Below are 20,737 nucleotides of genomic sequence, written 5' to 3' on the forward strand. Positions count from 1 at the left end.
ATTATAAGATCAGATTTGAATTCAGCACCCTCAAATTAGTCTAAAACTGTTCTTAAAGTCCATGCCAGAATTTCTTTTTTTTTTGTAGACCAGTGAAATCAATGAAAATCGGAACCAGCACACTGATAGAAAATACTCTGTTGTTTTCTCCCACATACATCTCAGACCTAATGCTCCTTGAAGTCTGCAAATCTGATAATATCTACTATATGTCAGCAGCGTCTCCATAGATGGCTGTACCCATCATCTGCTCTGCTGGAGACCACACAGCTCATCTCTCCAGGGCACTCCCATCTATGCTGAGAAACGAAAGTAAAAGTAGTTTACAGGGGAGGAGGTGGAAATGCATTGAGGAGTGTAGAATGGAGTCCTGCTGCCTGCGCTCCCTTATACTATGTGTGCAGCTACTAGGCGGTAAGGATTTGTGCTATCTCTGTATCTAGTGACTCTCCTGTACTCAGTCCTAGTTGTATGGACCTTCTCGTGTTCATCTGCTCTGTTACCTGTACACTGTTTACAAAGAGACTGGGAATTTTTCCTGGTTATCTGAATATCTGAACTGAGAGCTTGTGGTCTGAGTTCAGCAGTTGTCCTTCCAGTGTTCTGTAGTAAAAGCCCATTTAACTTCTATAAGAGTATGTGCCCACGATCAGGAACTGCTGCAGATTTGACGCTGCGTACATCCCCAGCGTCCAACCAGCATCGGCCAGCTGTGACAGCATAGTGGATGGGATTTCAACAAATGCCATGTCCACTATGTATCCACAGACGCCTGCAGATCCCACCTGGACATTCAGAGCGGCTTTCAAGACCACAGCGTGTCAATTTCTCTTTTTCCCTTATTTAGATGCCAGTCTCCGCAAGAGAAATTACGTCAATAGAAATGTATTGAATGCGGTAAATCTGCACGGTTCAGTGTCATAGCAAGCTTTAGGTTTTTCTATTTTTCAATCAAATTGTTTTTCATTTTAAATTATTGTTTATCATCTGCTCTTTTTTAGTTAACACGGGTGCTCTATACAAAAAAAACTTTCACTTGATTACCGAAAAAATTTTCAGCAGATATTACACATTATGTATTTTAAACTTCGTGGGTGCAAATAATGATGAGCGGGACTGTATGATCTTTTGATCGCCCGTTATTGCACTTTATTGCAATCTTGCGGCGACCAAAAAAAACGCAATCCTGGCGATTTTTTTTTTCCTCTTTATGCCATTGGACTAATTTACTTTATATCTGGATAGATTGGGCATTTCTGAATGCAGTGATACCAAATGTATGTATGTATTTTTTTTTTTTTTTTGAATGGGGCAAAAGGGGGTGACTTAATGTTTTATATTTTTTTTAAACATTTTTTTTTTTTTAACTTTTACATTTTACTTGCTATAATAGTCCCCTTAGGAAGCTTGAAGCTGCGATCATCCGATCGCTTTGGCCCTACTACATGTAGCAGAAATCATTATCTTCTAGGAACGCAGGCCATGGCTTGCAATCATAGGAGATCTGCAGTGGCAAGCACGGGGATCTTCTGTAGACCCCCTGCTGTCATGCCGACCCATCGGGGTCCTTTGATCATGTGACAGGGGCACTGATGGTTGGGTCTTATAACGCACTTTTGGTAAATGTGAGTTAAATCCGCTGTCAGTGATTGACAGCACCATTTAACATGTTAACAGCTGTGGGTGGACCGCGATTCCACCCACGGCTGTTAGAGGCACAAATCAGTTGTCGTGTCGGGAAAGATGCAGGCTCAGTGTCAGAGCCCACATCAAATTGGGGTAGACGACCTTAGACGTACCTATACGTCCAAGGTCGTAAAAAAGTTAATATTGAATGCAAGTTTATGCATCTTCAAGGACTTCTTCCTACAGTATAAGCCAAAGAGAAGATCTATGTCTTACAATATAGAGGACATCCACACTGCCATACAGACACCATTGGTAGCCAGTTGTAAAGCAACAGAAAAAGAGCCATAGCACTGCTATATGATTCCGCTCTAAGAGAAATCTTTCAGACTAGTGCTAAACTTTGTAATATACATTATTTGTAGACACCAAGCACACACTGGGTACCCAGCTGTAAGTGTGTTTTTATTGCTTACATTCACATATATGTAAACAGCATGCTCACAGACAATGCAGCCCCTACAAAGCCAATGATTTTATTAACAGCAGATTTGTTACCATAATTTCTTATTCATTCATTTCTTATTACTGGACAATCCAGTGACATCTAAAGTGGCCATAGTTTGTCTGCTGTAACGGAATACTCAAAGTCTGCAGATGATCAGTGGCAGCTGATTGCCAGCATCGGTCATAAGACACAAAAATGCAATGTCACCTCCGGGAGACTAGGGGATGACAATGGAAGAGTGGCTCTGGTATGGGAGATAAGTATGCGTTTCCCTCATTGTAATATGGCAACGTTAATTGTCAAGGGGTTTCCTAGTATTGGTCAAGCCTTTTGGTACTTATTCAAGTAGTTGTTCACTACTCAGACAACTCTTTTTCAATCACTGTTTCCCCCCAAAAAATAACGCCTATATTCACCTCCGGTACCCGTATTGTACCAACAGTGTCAACACTTGCTTTCCTGGGGCTCGAGAATCACGCAATCCCTGCAGCCAATTACTTTCCGCTTTACTGTCCCTTCCTCCTTTGGACAAATCAGACATCTGGAGGAAGTGATAGAGCAGCCGCAGCTCTCACTTCTGATATCTGATTTGTCTGAAGGAGAAGACCATGGAGCGGGTGATGATTGTACGCAGTGTTATGTCGCGCAAGCCCTGAGAGAGCCAGAGCCAACACCACTGGAATGCCGCCAGCACCGGAGGTGAATATAGGTGTCATTTTTTTACAAGGGGGAAACCATAGAGATTGAGAAGAGGTTATCCGAGTAGGAGACAACCCATTTTAACCTCTTCGTCATTCATTGATGCCTGGATTGGCTGTTTGGGTAACTGCTAGTGATGAGCGAGTGTACTCGTTGCTCGGGTTTTCCGGAGCACGCTCGGGTTGTCTCTGAGTATTTGTTAGTGTTTGGAGATTTAGTTTTCATCGCAGCAGCTGGATGATTTATAGCTACTAGCCAGGCTGAGTGTATGTGGCATGTAATCAAGCTGGCTAGTAGCTGTAAATCATTCAGCTGTGGCGATGAAAACAAAATCTCCGAACACTAACAAATACTCGGAGACCACCCGAGCAACGAGTATATTCGCTCATCACTAGCAACTGCTCCACTTTATCATGGCTGCCTTTTGAGGTTCTGGTGTCATTTGATCACAGTAATTTGATTATAAATGATACAGCTGTTTTTATTTTAGTGATTGGGGTTTTTTTTTTTTTGTTTGTTTTTCCAGGTGCCTGGACCATTAAAGAAACGACATTCATAAAATTACCCTGTCTACATGAAAGTACATACCATCATCCGCTGAATGAACAACCTGCTTCTCCACATCCAGCGTGGGTAGTTCTTGGAGGTGGACAGGACACTAATTTAGATTTTTGGGGAGTTAAATTTATTTTTAAAGGTGAGTTCAATGCTTATACCCTTCTGAGTAGAAATGGCTTCTCTACTGAATTTTGTTTTAGTTAATGAAAAAGAAACTGATGTAATTGAGAATTGCAGGACAAAACAAATCTAAGCTCTGGAAGACAGACCATGAAAAAATAAAAAATCCACTCCAGACCACTACCAATCCTTGTTGTACCACTAGTTCCTGACCTGTTATAATTGACGTGTAATATATCAAAAGAAGTGTTACATAGTTATAATGGTTATCTAGAGAAATTATCCTTACATTAGGCATATGAGTGGTTTCTTTTTTGCTGGATGAATTGTAGGCTTAAAGTGGACCTTTTATCAACATTTTTCTTGTTGAACTGGACACATTATGTAATAGTGGCTGCAGAGCAGAATAAAATGTGACTGTTTTTTGTTTCATCGCTCGCTTGTTGCATCGAAGATATTACCAATCAAAGTATTTGTCATCTAATAATTTTTTTTTAAGTCCTCGGGGGCGTTATCAGAGGTTTTTTTTCGTAGGGTTTATACTTTTTCCCCTGTATGTTGATGACCAATCATAATCGGGCTGAAACATTCAGGAGAAAAAGAACACATCCCCAAAATAGCTCAGAACAAGCTACTCCTATATGAGATGTAATGACAGCCTGATCTCACTTCAGAGTAATTACAAGTGACTAAGAGTACAACACACTGACACTTTTTAGCTTTCATCTCACAGTCCATGTGAAGGAGCAGTACAACTGAGTTTAGCTGTGTAACATTACAAACCCTTCTATCAACTCTCCTCTCATAGTGCTGCAAGTTCAGCTATACAGCCCCTCACCCCACACAGACTGCCAGGAGAAGGAAGCTCAAAGGTGTCAATAATCACACTTTATCTGTAGTGCTCACAGCATCCTGTAACCCCTCTGCAGTGAGACCATGCTGTCATTACATCTCACACAGGGGTAGGATGTTCTGATCTATTTTGGGGCATGTTCTTCTTACCGCTGAGTGTTGTTGCCTGCTTATGATTGGTCAACATCTTAGGCTTCTTTCACACTAGCGTCGGCCCGACGTGCCGACGCACGTTGTGAAAGTAATGCCCGACGTGGGCAGCGGAAGCAGTCTTACGACGCTTCCGCTGCCCCATTGTAATGTCCGGAGAGGAGGGGGCGGAGTTTCGGCCGTGCATGCGCGGTCGAAAATGGCGGACAGGACACGCAAAAAAAGTTACTTGTAACCTTTTTTGTGCCGACGGTCCGCCAAAACACGACGCAACCGTCGCACGACGGTTGCGACGTGTGGCCATACGTCGCAATGCGTCGCTAATGTTAGTCTATGGGGAAAAAACGCATCCTGCAGACAACTTTGCAGGATGCGTTTTTTCTCCTAAGCGACGCATTGCGACGTATTCAAAACTACGCTAGTGTGAAAGTAGCCTTACTGGGAAAAGAAGTACACGCCCCTAGTGAAAACTCTGATAACACTTTGGAATTAACGGATATTAACTCATTAGGTGGTAAATATTTTGATTGTTAATATCTCTGCAATGGAGAGGTAAAATAAAAAATAAAAAAATTTCCTGCTCTGCAGCTAATGTTAAATGTTACATTGTGTATCCAGTTCAGCATGAAAAATTTGTGAAAGTTCCTCTGTAAAGGGAACTTATCTAGGGGATTTTATTATATACTAGCTGAAGAGCCCGACGTTGCCCAGGCATAGTAACTGTTAGTTATAGCACCTCACTTCTCTCATTTTCCCATCACGCCTCTCATTTTCCCCCTCACATCTCTCATTTTCCCCTCACTCCTCTCATTTTCCCCCTCACACTTCATTTTCCCCCTCACACTTCACTTTCCCCCTCACACCTCTCATTTTCTCCCCTCACTTCTCTCATTTCCCCCCCAAAACCTGTCATTTTGACCTCACACCTGTCTTTTTCCAATCACTCCACTATTTTGCACTCACACCTCTTCATTTTCACCTCACACCTCTTATTTTCCCCTCAGTATATACCTGTATGTCATCTGCTCCTGTATATAGTATATACCTTTGTCATCTCCTCCTGTATATAGTATATACACCTGTATGTCATTTCCCCTGTATATACTGTAGTATATAACTGTATGTCATCTCCTTCTGTATAGAGTATATACCTGTAAGTCATCTCCTCATGTATATAGTATATACCTGTATGTCACCTCCTGTATATAGTATATACCTGTATGTCATCTATCCTGTATATAGTATATACCTGTGAGTCATCTCCCCTGTATATAGTATATACCTGTGTCATCTCCCCTGTATATAGTATATACCTGTATGTCATCTCTTCTGTATATACTATATACCTGTATGTCATCTCCTCCTATATATAGTATATACCTGTATGTCATCTCCTGTATATAGTATATACCTGTATGTCATCTCCCCTGTATATAGTATATACCTGTATGTCATCTCCCCTGTATATAGTATATAACTGTATGTCATCTCCTCCTGTATAGAGTATATACCTGTAAGTCATCTCCTCATGTATATAGTATATACCTGTATGTCACCTCCTGTATATAGTATATACCTGTATGTCACCTCCTGTATATAGTATATACCTGTATGTCATCTATCCTGTATATAGTATATACCTGTGAGTCATCTCCCCTGTATATAGTATATACCTGTATGTCATCTCCCCTGTATATAGTATATACCTGTATGTCATCTCTTCTGTATATACTATATACCTGTATGTCATCTCCTCCTATATATAGTATATACCTGTATGTCATCTCCTGTATATAGTATATACCTGTATGTCATCTCCCCTGTATATAGTATATACCTGTATGTCATCTCCCCTGTATATAGTATATAACTGTATGTCATCTCCTCCTGTATAGAGTATATACCTGTAAGTCATCTCATGTATATAGTATATACCTGTATGTCACCTCCTGTATATAGTATATACCTGTATGTCATCTATCCTGTATATAGTATATACCTGTGAGTCATCTCCCCTGTATATAGTATATACCTGTGTCATCTCCCCTGTATATAGTATATACCTGTATGTCATCTCTTCTGTATATACTATATACCTGTATGTCATCTCCTCCTATATATAGTATATACCTGTATGTCATCTCCTGTATATAGTATATACCTGTATGTCATCTCCCCTGTATATAGTATATACCTGTATGTCATCTCCCCTGTATATAGTATATAACTGTATGTCATCTCCTCCTGTATAGAGTATATACCTGTAAGTCATCTCCTCATGTATATAGTATATACCTGTATGTCACCTCCTGTATATAGTATATACCTGTATGTCACCTCCTGTATATAGTATATACCTGTATGTCATCTATCCTGTATATAGTATATACCTGTGAGTCATCTCCCCTGTATATAGTATATACCTGTATGTCATCTCCCCTGTATATAGTATATACCTGTATGTCATCTCTTCTGTATATACTATATACCTGTATGTCATCTCCTCCTATATATAGTATATACCTGTATGTCATCTCCTGTATATAGTATATACCTGTATGTCATCTCGCCTGTATATAGTATATACCTGTATGTCATCTCCCCTGTATATAGTATATAACTGTATGTCATCTCCTCCTGTATAGAGTATATACCTGTAAGTCATCTCCTCATGTATATAGTATATACCTGTATGTCACCTCCTGTATATAGTATATACCTGTATGTCACCTCCTGTATATAGTATATACCTGTATGTCATCTATCCTGTATATAGTATATACCTGTGAGTCATCTCCCCTGTATATAGTATATACCTGTATGTCATCTCCCCTGTATATAGTATATACCTGTATGTCATCTCTTCTGTATATACTATATACCTGTATGTCATCTCCTCCTACATATAGTATATACCTGTATGTCATCTCCTGTATATAGTATATACCTGTATGTCATCTCCCCTGTATATAGTATATACCTGTATGTCATCTCCCCTGTATATAGTATATACCTGTATGTCATCTCCTCCTGTATATAATATATAGCTGTATGTCATCTCCTCCTGTATATAGCATATACGTGTGTCATCTCCCCTGTATATAGTATATACCTGTATGCCATCTCCTCCTGTATATAATATATAGCTGTATGTCATCTCCTCCTGTATATAGTATATACGGGTATATCATCTCCCCTGTATATAGTATATACCTGTATGCCATCTCCTCCTGGCTGTCATGTTTCTTTTAACATGCAATTTTATCTTATTTTTGACCCTGCATTTTTTATTTTCATATTTTCTCTGTTGGGAGTGTTATGCTTTTAATAAAGCTGCTTTGTTTTTGATACCTCTTCTTGGTTTTTGCTTTGATAAAACTTTATTGATTTACTTAGGTGCGGATTACATGCGTTTTTGATGTTTTTCTGCCTCGGAAATGCACTAAAAATGCATTTGCTTTTTTTGCCGTGGATTTTCCGCATCTAAACTAAGTCCATCGGGAAAATGCGCACAGAAAACTCAGAACCTGCAAGAGAAATTGCCATGTTGTGGATGTGAATCACGCACCACAGGTCAGTTTACAGTGAGTAACATGAATGCACTTTGGGCAGGAGATTCCTATAAATCCCATTCACATTGCTGGAACTGTAAGATGATGCGTTTTTGGTGCCGCAAAAAACGCAGCATCAAAACCGCGCCAAAAGCTCATTGTGGGAACATGGCCTTAGGCTTTATCTGCCTCCTAGTAATATTTTTCATGACCTCTGTATTATCCCTAAGCATCGCTGCAGTGTGTGAAAATGCTGGGTAATACCAATGCATTTGTATATGGGTACGTCCGGGGCCGCTTTCATTCATCCCTCCAGTTCTCTGACATCCCAGTGTGGGCGAGAAGAACAGTGAGGAGGTGGAGAGGACGCCGATGTGGGCACAATACTATCGAGCACGAGGAATGACTGACAGCAGTAGCTTTTTGATCACTTTTTAGTATGTGTTTTAAAGGTAACAAAAATGTTTTCTGTTTTTCCTTATGCAACTTACCGTTTGAGTTAAACTCATTTTTATTTTTGATAGATCAGACTGTTACTGACGTGGCAAGACAATACTAAGCATGCTTTTTTTGCTTTGTTTTATTGGAAAAAGGGAGGAATTTAAACTTTTAGGGTATGTGTCCACGTTCAGGAAACGCTGCGTTTTTGACTCTGCGTTTTTCCGCAGTGTCAAAAACGCAGCGTCCAGATGTTACAGCATAGTGGAGGGGATTTCATGAAATCCCGACTCCACTATGCGTTAAAAAACGCATGCGTTTTTGCCGCGAAAACGCATGCGCAGTGCGTTTTTTCAAAACGCAGCATGTTGCTACTATGAGCAAAACACACAGGTACACCACAGGTGACCTGCCAGTGACCTCAGGTGCAGTTTTGGTCAGGATTTTACTTGCATAAAATCCTGACCAAAGCCTGAAGCAATCCTGAACGTGGACACATACCCTTAGGTTTTTTTTAGTATTTTACGTGTGCCACATCGCTGTGAATTTGTTCTGCCCTTTCTCTGACAGATTGCCTCTTCTCTCGTCTTTTGTCAAGTGTACTATGCATCAGTAGCCTGCAGATGGCAGCATAACACCATGCATTTTCTGATTATGGTTACTTTTTCTTCCTCAATAATTCCGCTCTGAAAAAAAAAAAAAAATGAAAGAGTTTTCATTAAAGTTATTAACCATCCATAACATTTGTTTGTGGGCATTCGTAAGAGAAATGTTAATCCTCTACAGACCGCTATTTATGTTCCTATTATTACTAATAAAAATAGCTAGAGATGAGCGAATTGATCATTAATAGAATTACCTATGAATTTCCGTAAAAATTCATTATGTAACAAATCCGTATTGTTGAGGAACTCATTTTGCACAAATATAGTAAAAGAAAGCCATTCGGATGGTTTCTGACAGTCAGGAAAAGGTTAAAAAACAAAGAACTCTGGTATTTGCCTCTCCTCTACCCTCCCCATATCTATCCCACCCTCACTGCCCACCCAGTCCTCCACTTGGCTCTTCTTCACCCTGTGGGTCTTCCGGTGGGCATCATCCCTTACTAATTCCTACCAAATCAAGTGGGGTGGATGTAATCGCGTGCGTCACACCCAACATGACCACATGGGATCTAGACGGTGGTGTCGCCTACTGGAAAATCCTATGAATGAAGATTAGCCGATCAGCGGTAGAGCTGGCTTTGAGAAGGTTGCAGAGTGGTGAGTATAAAAGTTTTTAATTTTTTTAACCCCTTCTGACCAATTTTATTTTCACTGAATTAATGTGATGCGGACAATAAACCAACCACACAACTCACCCCAAGTTTAGCAAATCTTCGCAAATTGAATTTCTGGAGATTCCCTCAATGCTAATAATATTTTCTACTTTCCTCTTCCATTTAAAGGGACTCTCTCAGCAGCTTTTTGCTATGTAATCTGCAGACAGCCATAGATATAGGCTGAAACACAGAGTTCAGGGATGTATCACTTGTCAAAGTGTGTGATGCTATTTACTAACTGTGAGGGATTTATCACTAAGAGATTAGCATTGCTGGACAAGTCCAGCAACGCCCACTCCTGTGATAAGCAGCTCACTGTCTATGGACTTTGTACACAGAGAACCTGGTGTGGCGCGGTTAGCTTTCTCATTTCTGCTTCATCTTAAATCTAAAAGCTCTGATTGTGTCATAACCACTGCACCCAGTAATCTAAGTGATCCATCTTTGGATTCAGCTTCTCTTTGCCTACATCAGGCAGTTCTCAGATGAGATGGCAAAAATCTGGTGACAGATTCCCTTTAAGAGCAACAGACAAATAACACACACATTTACCAGCCAATAGTAATACAGAAGGGGGAGCAGGTCCGGGCCATAGGAGCCTGCGGACTGGAAGATGAAGTCTTCTTACTTGCTCTCTTCTGATTTATCTTTGCTGTAACTATGGGTGATACATTTCTTCGTCTGATTTCATATACTTTTTTTTTAGATTCACCAGTAAACCTTATGCCATTTTTAAAGGACGGATTAGAAGATGTGAAATGTGATATTGCGCCATATTTCACAGACAACACGGAGATTCTATGGCCCGGTGTCATAAATACAGATAATGTAGTTGATTCCTGGTATATCTACAGAGTTCAGCACAATGGTGGCAAATTTCACACTGCAACATTTTTCACTAAACTTCCTGAGACATCAGAGAAGAAAGAAGAGGACAGACACCTTGTATTAGGTAAGAACAGGCAATAAATAATTGGACGTCTACGACCAGTGCAATTCTAGGGAACAGCCACCGACAGTGCTACTATGGTATTATTCGCTGGTAGACATGAGCGAACGCAAACTTTAAAGTTCGGTGTTGAACTCCGAACTTGGACTTCTCTCGGAAGTCCATTTCAGTGTTGATAGAAATAATTTTACAACTTCAAAGTTCGGGTCCCCATTGACTTCTATGGGGTTTGAGTTTTGGTTAAAGTTCAGGTAGAATTCTGGTACACTATTCTAACATTGGGCTAAAGTTCTGTCAAACTCGAACTTCCGCAGGTCCATTCATCCCATCACTTACATACACCTGCCGCCCCTCAAACAAACAGTCCTGGACCTATAAGCAAGAGAAAGTTGTAAAAACTTGGCATTATGAGGTTGGGCAACAACTTTGCGTAGGAATCGCGCTTGGGCCAAGTGCACACGTTGAATATTTGAAAAGTATTTTACATCAGTATTTGTAAGCTAAAACCAGGAGGGGAACAATCAGAGGAAAAGTATAATAGAAAGGCGTCACCACTTCTGGATTTATCACCCACTCCTGGTTTTGGCTTACACTACTCTTAGTATGAACATAGCCTTACCGTCCATTACAGCAGATGTCAGAGTAGAAGCGATTGGACATATCGATTTCTACATGCCTGATCATTTATTCCTGCTGGAGATAAGACCAAGTACTACATATGTTGCAGTGGCTTATTAATCTCTCACCATTGGGTGATGTAGGCGACAAGATGTAGCAGCCGGCAACGCTTGGTGTAGTGTTGCAGTCATTCAAAGTGATTGTGAACAGCCACGCTACACTAATAGCGTAGAGCACTGTGCTGTGCTATTCTTATAGCGTAGTGCAGGAGCCATCATGTTGGTGACTGTTACATTTGTAGCTGTCATCCTTTTCTATAGTAGATTACTGAGTTAAATAATATTTTGGCTACCTGCAGTCAGTAGTAAGTGTGTAACTTAGGGATCTAAAACTCCTGCTGAATAAACTAATCACTAAGGGTACGTGCCCACGATCAGTAATTGCTGCAGGTTGGACGCTGTTTATTTATGCAGAGTTAAACCCGCAGCGTCCAGATGTTACAGCATAGTGGATGGGATTTCAAGAATTGCCATGTCCACTATGCATGCACAGATGCTCGCAGCTCACCCGCGGAGACGGACATGCGGATCATCTTTCCAGACTGCAGCATGTCAATTATTGAATGCGGTAAATCGGCATAGATCAGTGAACACATGTGGATTCACCTGGGTTCAATAGAAGGCAGCACTTTGGACACAGTGAAGATACACTGCGTCCAAGGCGCTACTACTTCTGGATCGTGTGCACCCGGCCTAATAAATCTGTATCTAAACTGCCATAAAAAACAAACAGAGTATAAGTGCCATAAAAAGAAAAATGTAATGAATATATATTAAAACCAATAAAATATAATTTTACTACCAGAGGCTGCTGAGCTCAAAAGCAAGGATTCCTTACCAATATTAAACCATGGTGAGCCTATGCATATGCCTATACATATAAATACCTATGAATTGACAGTGTCTTCAAGTGCATTAGTTATAGAGTACTCCAACCTAAATAGATGTGCTAAAGGCATGCAAATAAGTACTGAATAAGAACTTACATATGCAGACCATCTCTTATTCAGTACTTATTTGCATGCCATTAGCACATCTATTTAGATTAGAGTACTCTATAACTAATGCACTTTAATATTGATAAGGAATCCTTGCTTTTGATCTTAGCAGCCTATTATATTTTATTGGTTTTAATATATATTCAATATTTTTTCTTTTTATGGCACTTATACTCTGTTTGTTTTCTATGGCAGTTTAGATATTGATATATCGAGTTGTGCCTAATTGCAGTTTAAATATACATGGGTTTTGTGTTATCCCAATAATAAATCTGTATGTACGGTAATAAACTCCCAAGCTCCCTCTAGTGGTTTCAGCATGTAGGCAAAATTATCATTTAACTCCTTAAGGAACAGCATTTTTTTTTTCATTTTGCCCCGAATCACCATGTCTGCAAATTGAGATTCTGATTTGACTTTTATCCTCAGTCATATTCCAAGGCTCGTTAAAGGGTCAATATTGACTTTTAGGATTGCCACTTCCAACAGGTGGCGCTATAGAGTTCTAGTCCTTTTCCTCTCTGAAGAGGCATATTGCTTATTTAATTTCCTAGGGGAGCATTGCACAATGAATAAGCCTCCTTACATTGGCATGCCAGGGCCGGTATGTCACTCTCCACATGGAGAAACGTTACCCCTATAAAATAATAATTGTTTATAGTAAATGATGTAACAAGAGTTCTGTCTCTTTCATCACATTTGTTTTTACAGCAACTTTCATGATTAGCACCAAAACCCCTTATATCTATGCGAGACTAGCGGACAGCGCGCTCCTGGATTGTGCCTTCACGGTGGATCACCGGGCTGATGTCTCAATCACTTGGACTTATCAGGGTCGAGGAACTCAAGAAGTGAAATTACTTTCTTACAATGGGCACACAAAAAAGCTGGAATATAAGAAGAAGGATTTTTATATGCAGGTAGAAGAACTAGAGAATGGAAATGCCTCGCTACTTGTTAATAATCTCGCTATGACAAGTGAAGGACTGTATACCTGCTCTGTATCTGTAGCTTCTCTCTTTGCAGAGCAGCAGATTCATCTGCAAATCAGAGGTATGTGGTTTTACTTTTCTTATCACGTTAGAAAAAATTAGAATAGTGTAAAATGCTGCAGAATATGTTGGATCTATTTAAATAACATTTTATGACAAGGATAAGATGCAAAGAGAATTGATTGATTTTCTTCAATTAAATCCTTTATCACGTTAAACAATGTATTTAATGTTCTTATAATGGTTGTATCTATTTTTTTTTTCAAGTAAAGCTCCTAACCCCATTCTTCACTTCATAGAATTAAAGCCTTCTAAAGAGTGACCTTTTATTTTTCACTTTTCAAGTGGAAATGTAATTTAAATATATTTTGTAATAGGATTAATTACCCTATTTTGCTGACTTGTTAAATAGATGCTGAAGTGGTGCTGTGCAAAGTGCTTAGATCCGTACTCCATATTTAGAGTATGCATCTCCAAAATACAAGTGTGGGAGCATAAGAGTCTTCATAGTGTGTCCATTCTCTATGTGGGAGTATCATTGAACTAGCGAGGATCCTGTAGGGAAAGTAGACAGGCAGTCTATGGAGCAGTGACTAGTGGGACTGTAGCATGTTCTCTCCTATACAGGGTGTATACTGACGAACATGCTGCAGTCAGTGAGAGCGCTGTGCAAACCTAGCTACTGCCAGTCTTCCACTGTCACTGCTATAGACAAGTAGACTATGTACACACTATGAAGACTCGGCTCCTCCTCACATACTATGAAGTCTCAGCTCCTCCCTGGCCCAATATGAAGATTCAGCTCCTCCCCATGCACGATGAAGACTCAGTTCCTCCCTGCATACTATGAAGACAGAACTCCTCCATGCATACTATGAAGACTCAGCTCTTTCCTGCACACTATGAATACTCAGCTCCTCCCTGTACACTATGGAGACTTAGTTCTTCCCTGCACACTATGAAGACTCAGTTCTTCCACACACACTATGAAGACTCAGTTCCTCCCTGCACACTATGAACATTGAACTCCTCCATGCATACTATGAAGACTCAGCTCCTTCCATCATCATACCATGAAGACTCCGCTCCTCCCTGCACACTATGAAGAATCAGCTCCTCCCCGCACACTATGAAGACCCAGTTCCTCCCCGGACACAATGAAGACTCTGCTCCTCCCCGCACACAATGAAGACTCTGCTCATTCTCGCACACTATGAAGACTGTTCCTCCCCACACATTATAAAAACTCAGCTCTTCCTGCACACTATGAAGAATCAGTTCCTCCTCTCATACTATGAAGACTCAGTTCCTCCCTGCACACTATGAAGACTCGGCTCCTTCCAACATACTATGAAGACTCAGCTCCTCCCCATAGACTATGAAGACTCAGCTGTTCCCCACACACTGTGAAAACTTAGCTCCTCCTCTCATGCTATGAAGACTCATCTCCTCCTCTCATACTATGAAGACTCATCTCCTCTCATACTATGAAGACTCAGTTCCTCCATGCATACTATGATGACTCAGCTCCTCCGCGCACACTGAAAACTCAGTTCCTCCCCACACACTATGATGACTTAGTTCCTTCCCTCATATTATCAAAACTCAGCAACTCCCTAGATACAATGAAATCTCAGCTCCTCCCCGCACACTATGAAGACTTAGTTCCTTCCTGCACACTATGAAGACTCAACTCTTCCTCGCACACCGTTAAGACTCAGTTCCTCCTCATACACTATGGAGACTTAATTCCTTCCCGCATACTATGAAGACTTAGCTCCTCCTCTCATACTATGAAGAATCAGCTCCTCCTCTCATGCTATGAAGACTCAGCTCCTCCTCTCAAATTATGAAGACTCAGCTCCTCCTCTCATAATATGAAGACTCAGCTCCTCCTCTCAAATTATGAAGACTCAGCTCCTCCTCTCATACTATGAAGACTCAGCTCCTCCTCTCATACTATGAAGACTCAGCTCCTCCTCTCATACTATGAAGACTCAACTCCTCCTCTCATACTATGAAGACTCAGCTCCTCCTCTCAAATTATGAAGACTCAGCTCCTCCTCTCATACTATGAAGACTCAGCTCCTCCTCTCATACTATGAAGACTCAGCTCCTCCTCTCATACTATGAAGACCCAGCTCCTCCTCTCATACTATGAAGTCTCAGCTCCTCCTCTCATACTATGAAGACTCAGCTCCTCCTCTCATACTATGAAGACTCAGCTCCTCCTCTCAAATTATGAAGACTCAGCTCCTCCTCTCATACTATGAAGACTCAGATCCTCCTCTCATACTATGAAGACTCAGCTCCTCCTCTCAAATTATGAAGACAGCTCCTCCTCTCCTCTCATACTATGAAGACTCCGCTCCTCCCCCGCATACTATGAAGAATCAGCTCCTCCCCGCATACTATGAAGAATCAGCTCCTCCCCGCATACTATGAAGAATCAGCTCCTCCTCGCACACTATGAAGACTTTGCTCTGCCCCGCACTCATAATTGGAAGATCTGTACTCCAGATATGAGGATCTTTGCACTTGGTAAAGAACATATTTTCACTCATTTTCTCCATGAAGTCAGCTAAATAGGATAATTAACCCTATTGCAAAATGTATTTAAATTAAATTTAAAGTAAAAGAAAACCTTTAGTTACTGATAAAAGTTATATAGGTGGAGTTTAATGCACGCAGAGTTAGAGAGGGACTTAGATGCCCCATCACATGCATGTCATGGAGGCTCATTCACTCAATTTTAGGCCCTTCTACATTTAGCTACATTTCTATCTTGGCCTCCCTTACAATAGAGGATCTATATATTCGGTATACCCCAGTATGCATGTTAATCCTTTTCTGTGCCGTCTTTTACAAACATGTACAAATGTTACTGATAAATTACTGAGCTCAATAAATGGGTGAAGAATACATTTCTGATAGTTTCTTCTACCCCAAACATAATTTTTTTTTCTGATTGTCTAAAAATAATCAGTTTTCTTGAAACCTGCAATGGTTGACATATTTTCTTACAGAAAGACCTATGGTTAATCTAAATGTGGACTCTGGGCTGACTTTGCAAGAAGGCGATGAGCAGAAGTTTGCTTGTGATGCCTCCAGTTACTATCCGCTGGACGTGAATATCGAATGGCTGCGTGAGCTCCCAAACACTGGACTGGTGCCGTCTGTAATGTCCAATGTCATCTACAGCAGCCACAGACACAATCCTAATGGTACCTACAGCCTAACTGGTTTCTTCTTGCATAAAGTTTCCCTCCAAGACGATGGTATCAAATTCACCTGCCGTGTGGAACATGAGAGTCTAAAGAAACCAATCAGAAAGAGTGTGACACTTACAGTATCAGGTATCGTTGGCATGGGTTTCTTACATTTATATTTTTAAGACAATGCAGTTTTGTGGGCTATTTTCTTTTATAAACTTTTATGGGTCACTGGATAACAATTCTGAGGTCCTGAGGTAATGTTTACCTCATTCTAACCCACTACGTGTAGATTTTCTTCTTATTCTAAGGCCCCCTTCACAGGTCCAATTTTTGTGTCCGTTTGCAGTCCACTTCTTAAGGACCGCAAATGCAGACACACGTACATCCATTGTATTCAATGGTAGTGCATATATGTCAGGCATTTCACACGGACCGTGTTTCCGTGTGAAGAACCCACAGACATGTAAGTTTTTTTATGAGCAGCACTGACGAAATCAATGTCGCACACGTGCATACTGATGACACACGGATGACATCTGTGTGTCATCAGCATGGCATGTACGGGCGCCAGGGCAGAACGCTGTTCCCAGGCACCCGCTGCTGAAGACAGCTTTCATCATTGTCGCCCGGTCTCCCTGTGATCAGCGCAATCAGGCGATAATGATGGGCGTTGTATTCAGCACCAGCTGTGTCCCTCCAGTGTAAATTTAAAAATTAAATTGAAAAAAGAGCATGAGCTCCCGCATCTACTATATAATTGTCTAAGGGCACTTCCGTCTTTCTGTCCTTCTGTAACGGTTATTCGTTCGCTGATTGGTCTCGGCAGCTGCCTGTCATGGCTGCCGCGACCAATCAGCGACGCGCACAGTCCGGAAAAAAATGGCCGCTCCTTACTCCCCGCACTCACTGCCCGGCGCCCGCATACACCCCTCCACTCACACAGGGTTAATGGCAGCGGTAACGGACCGCGTTATGCCGCGGGTAACACACTCCATTACCGCCGCTATTAACCCTGTGTGACCAAGATTTACTATTGACGCAGCCTATGCAGCGTCAACAGTAAAAGGATCTAATGTTAAAAAAAATAAAAAATCATTATATCATTATATCATTATATTATATATATTATAAAATATATTATACCTTCCGCTGCCTTTCCCGCTCCTCGCCACCCTCCGGTAACCGCTCTGTGCAAGCGGCAGATTCCGGTACCACTTATCGCATGGCAGAAGGACCTGCCATGACGTCACGGTCATGTGACCGCGGCGTCATCACAGGCCCTGTGCGCCTGCTCGAACAGGACCTGCCATGACGTCACGGTCATGTGACCGCGGCGTCAGCACACCCAGGGACCGCAAGCTGCAGCCTGTACCGCGCACAGGCGACAGAACTACAAGTATGGTGAGTATGTTAGAACTACAACGGGACTTCGGATCGGAAGGTGAGTATGTTTATTTTTTTATTTTTTAACCTGTCACTTACGTGGCTGGGCAATATACTACGTCACTGGGCCACATCACTGGGCAATATACTACATCACTGCGCAATATACTAAGTGGCTCTGTGCTGTATACTACGTCACTGGGCAATATACTACGCCACTGGGCAATATACTACGTAACTGCGCAATATACTACGTAACTGGGCAATATACTACGTCGCTGGGCAATATACTACGTCGCTGGGCAATATACTACGTGGCTGGGCAATATACTACATGGCTGGGCAATATACTACGTCGCTGGGCAATATACTACGTCGCTGGGCAATATACTACGTGACTGAGCAATATACTATGTCGCTAGGCAATATACTACGTGGCTGGGCAATATACTACGTGGCTGGGCAATATACTACATGGCTGGGCAATATACTACGTCGCTGGGCAATATACTACGTCGCTGGGCAATATACTACGTGACTGAGCAATATACTACGTCGCTAGGCAATATACTACGTGGCTGGGCAATATACTACGTGGCTGGGCAATATACTACGTGGCTGGGCAATATACACTACGTGGCTGGCCAATATACTACGTGGCTGGCCAATATACTACGTGACTGGGCAATATACTACGTCACTGGGCAATATACTACGTGAGCATACATATACTAGAATACCCGATGCGTTAGAATCGGGCCACCATCTAGTAGTTCATAACTAGCAAAGGGTAAGCCCGCTTCTGGGGGCTGATGTTAATAATCTGGGAAAAGGGACAATGTGACAAAAAGTTCCCAGGCTATTAATATCAGCTCATAGCTGTTTGCTTAGCCTTTACTGGGGAATTTACGGGGGACCCCAGAAAAAAGGTGACAAAGGGTTCCCCTATAAATTCAAACCAGCAAAGGCTAAACAGGCAGCTGTGGGTTGTTATTAAAAGCCTGGGAAGGGGACAGAGATATTGCCCTTACCCAGGCTACCAACATCAGCCCTCAGCTGCCAAAAAATGGCACATACATAAGAATTGTTAAATCTGGCTCTTGGCCTCTCTCTTCCCAGTTGCCCTTCTGCAGTGGCAAGTGGGGTAATAGTGTTTGGGTTGATGTTAGCTTTGTATTGGCAAATGGAATCAAGCCCAGGGGTTACCAATGGAGAGGCTCTGTAAGACACCCCCATTACTAACCCCATATTAAGTTTGGAAATATACACACAACAACAATAATATTCTTTATGTGAAATAAAACGCAATACCCAGTTTTACACATTTAAGTACAAAAATTCACCGTTATGTCTAAAATCCATTGAAGCCCATGTCCTCTGTAAAAACAAAAAAATAATTATAATAAACTTCCATATCCCTTACCTGTTGGCATGATGCGAGCATTCAACCTGCCATCCATCAGAGACACTAAGTTGAGCATAATAGTGCAGCATCAGTGTCTCGCAGGGACATGAATAAGATGAGCGGGGATCACTGACCCCTATTGCCTCACTTGCCAGGGCAAGTGGGAAAAGCGAGGCTAAGAATCAGAGGCCAAGAGCCTGATTTTACTCATCTTATGGATGTGTAATTTCTGGGGGAGTTGAGGGCTGATGTTGATAGCTGGGGGGGGGCAATATCTCTGACCCATTCCCAGGCTATTAATATCAACTTGTCGGTTTAGCCTTTGCTGGTTTGATTGTATAGGGGGACTTTTTTTCTGGGATTCCCTGTAAATTCAACAGTAAGGGCTAAGCAAACAGCTCTGAGCTTGTATTAGTACCCTGGGAATCTTTTGGGACATTGCCCGTTTCCCAGATTATTAACATCAGCCTCCAGCTGTGTGCTTTCCCTCTGCTGTTTCTGAAAATTACGCTGGAGCCGACACGATTTTTTTTAATTTAATTCTTAATTTTACACAGGAGGGATACAGTGGGTTCTGAATACAAATCCCATCTCAGGGAGACCAAGCAACAATGATAAGAGCTGCCTTCAGCAGCCAGCACCTGAGATCTGTGCGAACTGTATTGCTTTTCCTACTTGCCAGTACATGTCAAACGGACAGCAAATGTGGACGTGTGAAGGAGGCCTAAGTCTGTGAGAGCCTCGTTCTGGCCTCATACTGGTTCTCATAGACTTACCTTGCAAAGTGCATCAGGCTTGCAGAATAAACACTGGAGCGATTCGGCAGATCACAACCTGCAGAAGATGGAAGATGGCGGCTGGTAATAATTTTACTAAGGCAATGAAAATGCATTAGTGATAACACTGTGGCATGAAATGAAAATAACAAATCAGGAATGGGGCTTTAATCAAAGGCTATAAGTAAATTTTACTGAATAGATGCATCTTAAGTTTTGATGCAACTTTTTACTTCTCTTGCCATTGTGGAAAAGTGGCAAAAAACATTTGCAGGGTTAGGCAGAGGGGGCATAATCACCATGGCTCCAACAAATGTACTGTCATTTAAAAGTGATATTTGCATAAATTATACCACAGTCCTACGCCAGCTCATACAGTTAGGTCCATATATATTTGGACAGAGACAACATTTTTCTCATTTTGGTTATAGACATTACCACAATTAATTTTAAACAAAACAATTCAGATGCAGTTGAAGTTCAGACTTTCAGCTTTCATTTGAGGGTATCCATATTAAA

At 41.4% G+C, this 20,737-nt stretch overlaps 1 protein-coding gene across 1 annotated transcript in view; it reads left to right on the forward strand.

Annotated features, from left to right (window-relative positions):
* The first annotated feature begins 205 nt into the window (after positions 1-205).
* The window catches only part of LOC143815309 (tapasin-related protein-like), a 29,310-nt gene continuing 8,778 nt past the window's right edge, over positions 206-20,737 (forward strand). Inside the window, exons 1-5 of the mRNA XM_077294399.1 lie at positions 206-414; positions 3,360-3,530; positions 10,530-10,775; positions 13,159-13,500; positions 16,466-16,795. Coding sequence (XP_077150514.1) covers positions 231-414; positions 3,360-3,530; positions 10,530-10,775; positions 13,159-13,500; positions 16,466-16,795 — 1,273 coding nt within the window. The 5' untranslated portion in view covers positions 206-230. The remainder of the gene's footprint in view (positions 415-3,359; positions 3,531-10,529; positions 10,776-13,158; positions 13,501-16,465; positions 16,796-20,737) is intronic.

The sequence above is a fragment of the Ranitomeya variabilis genome, chromosome 3 (genome assembly GCF_051348905.1).
Source record: "Ranitomeya variabilis isolate aRanVar5 chromosome 3, aRanVar5.hap1, whole genome shotgun sequence".
Classification (NCBI taxonomy): domain Eukaryota; kingdom Metazoa; phylum Chordata; class Amphibia; order Anura; family Dendrobatidae; genus Ranitomeya; species Ranitomeya variabilis.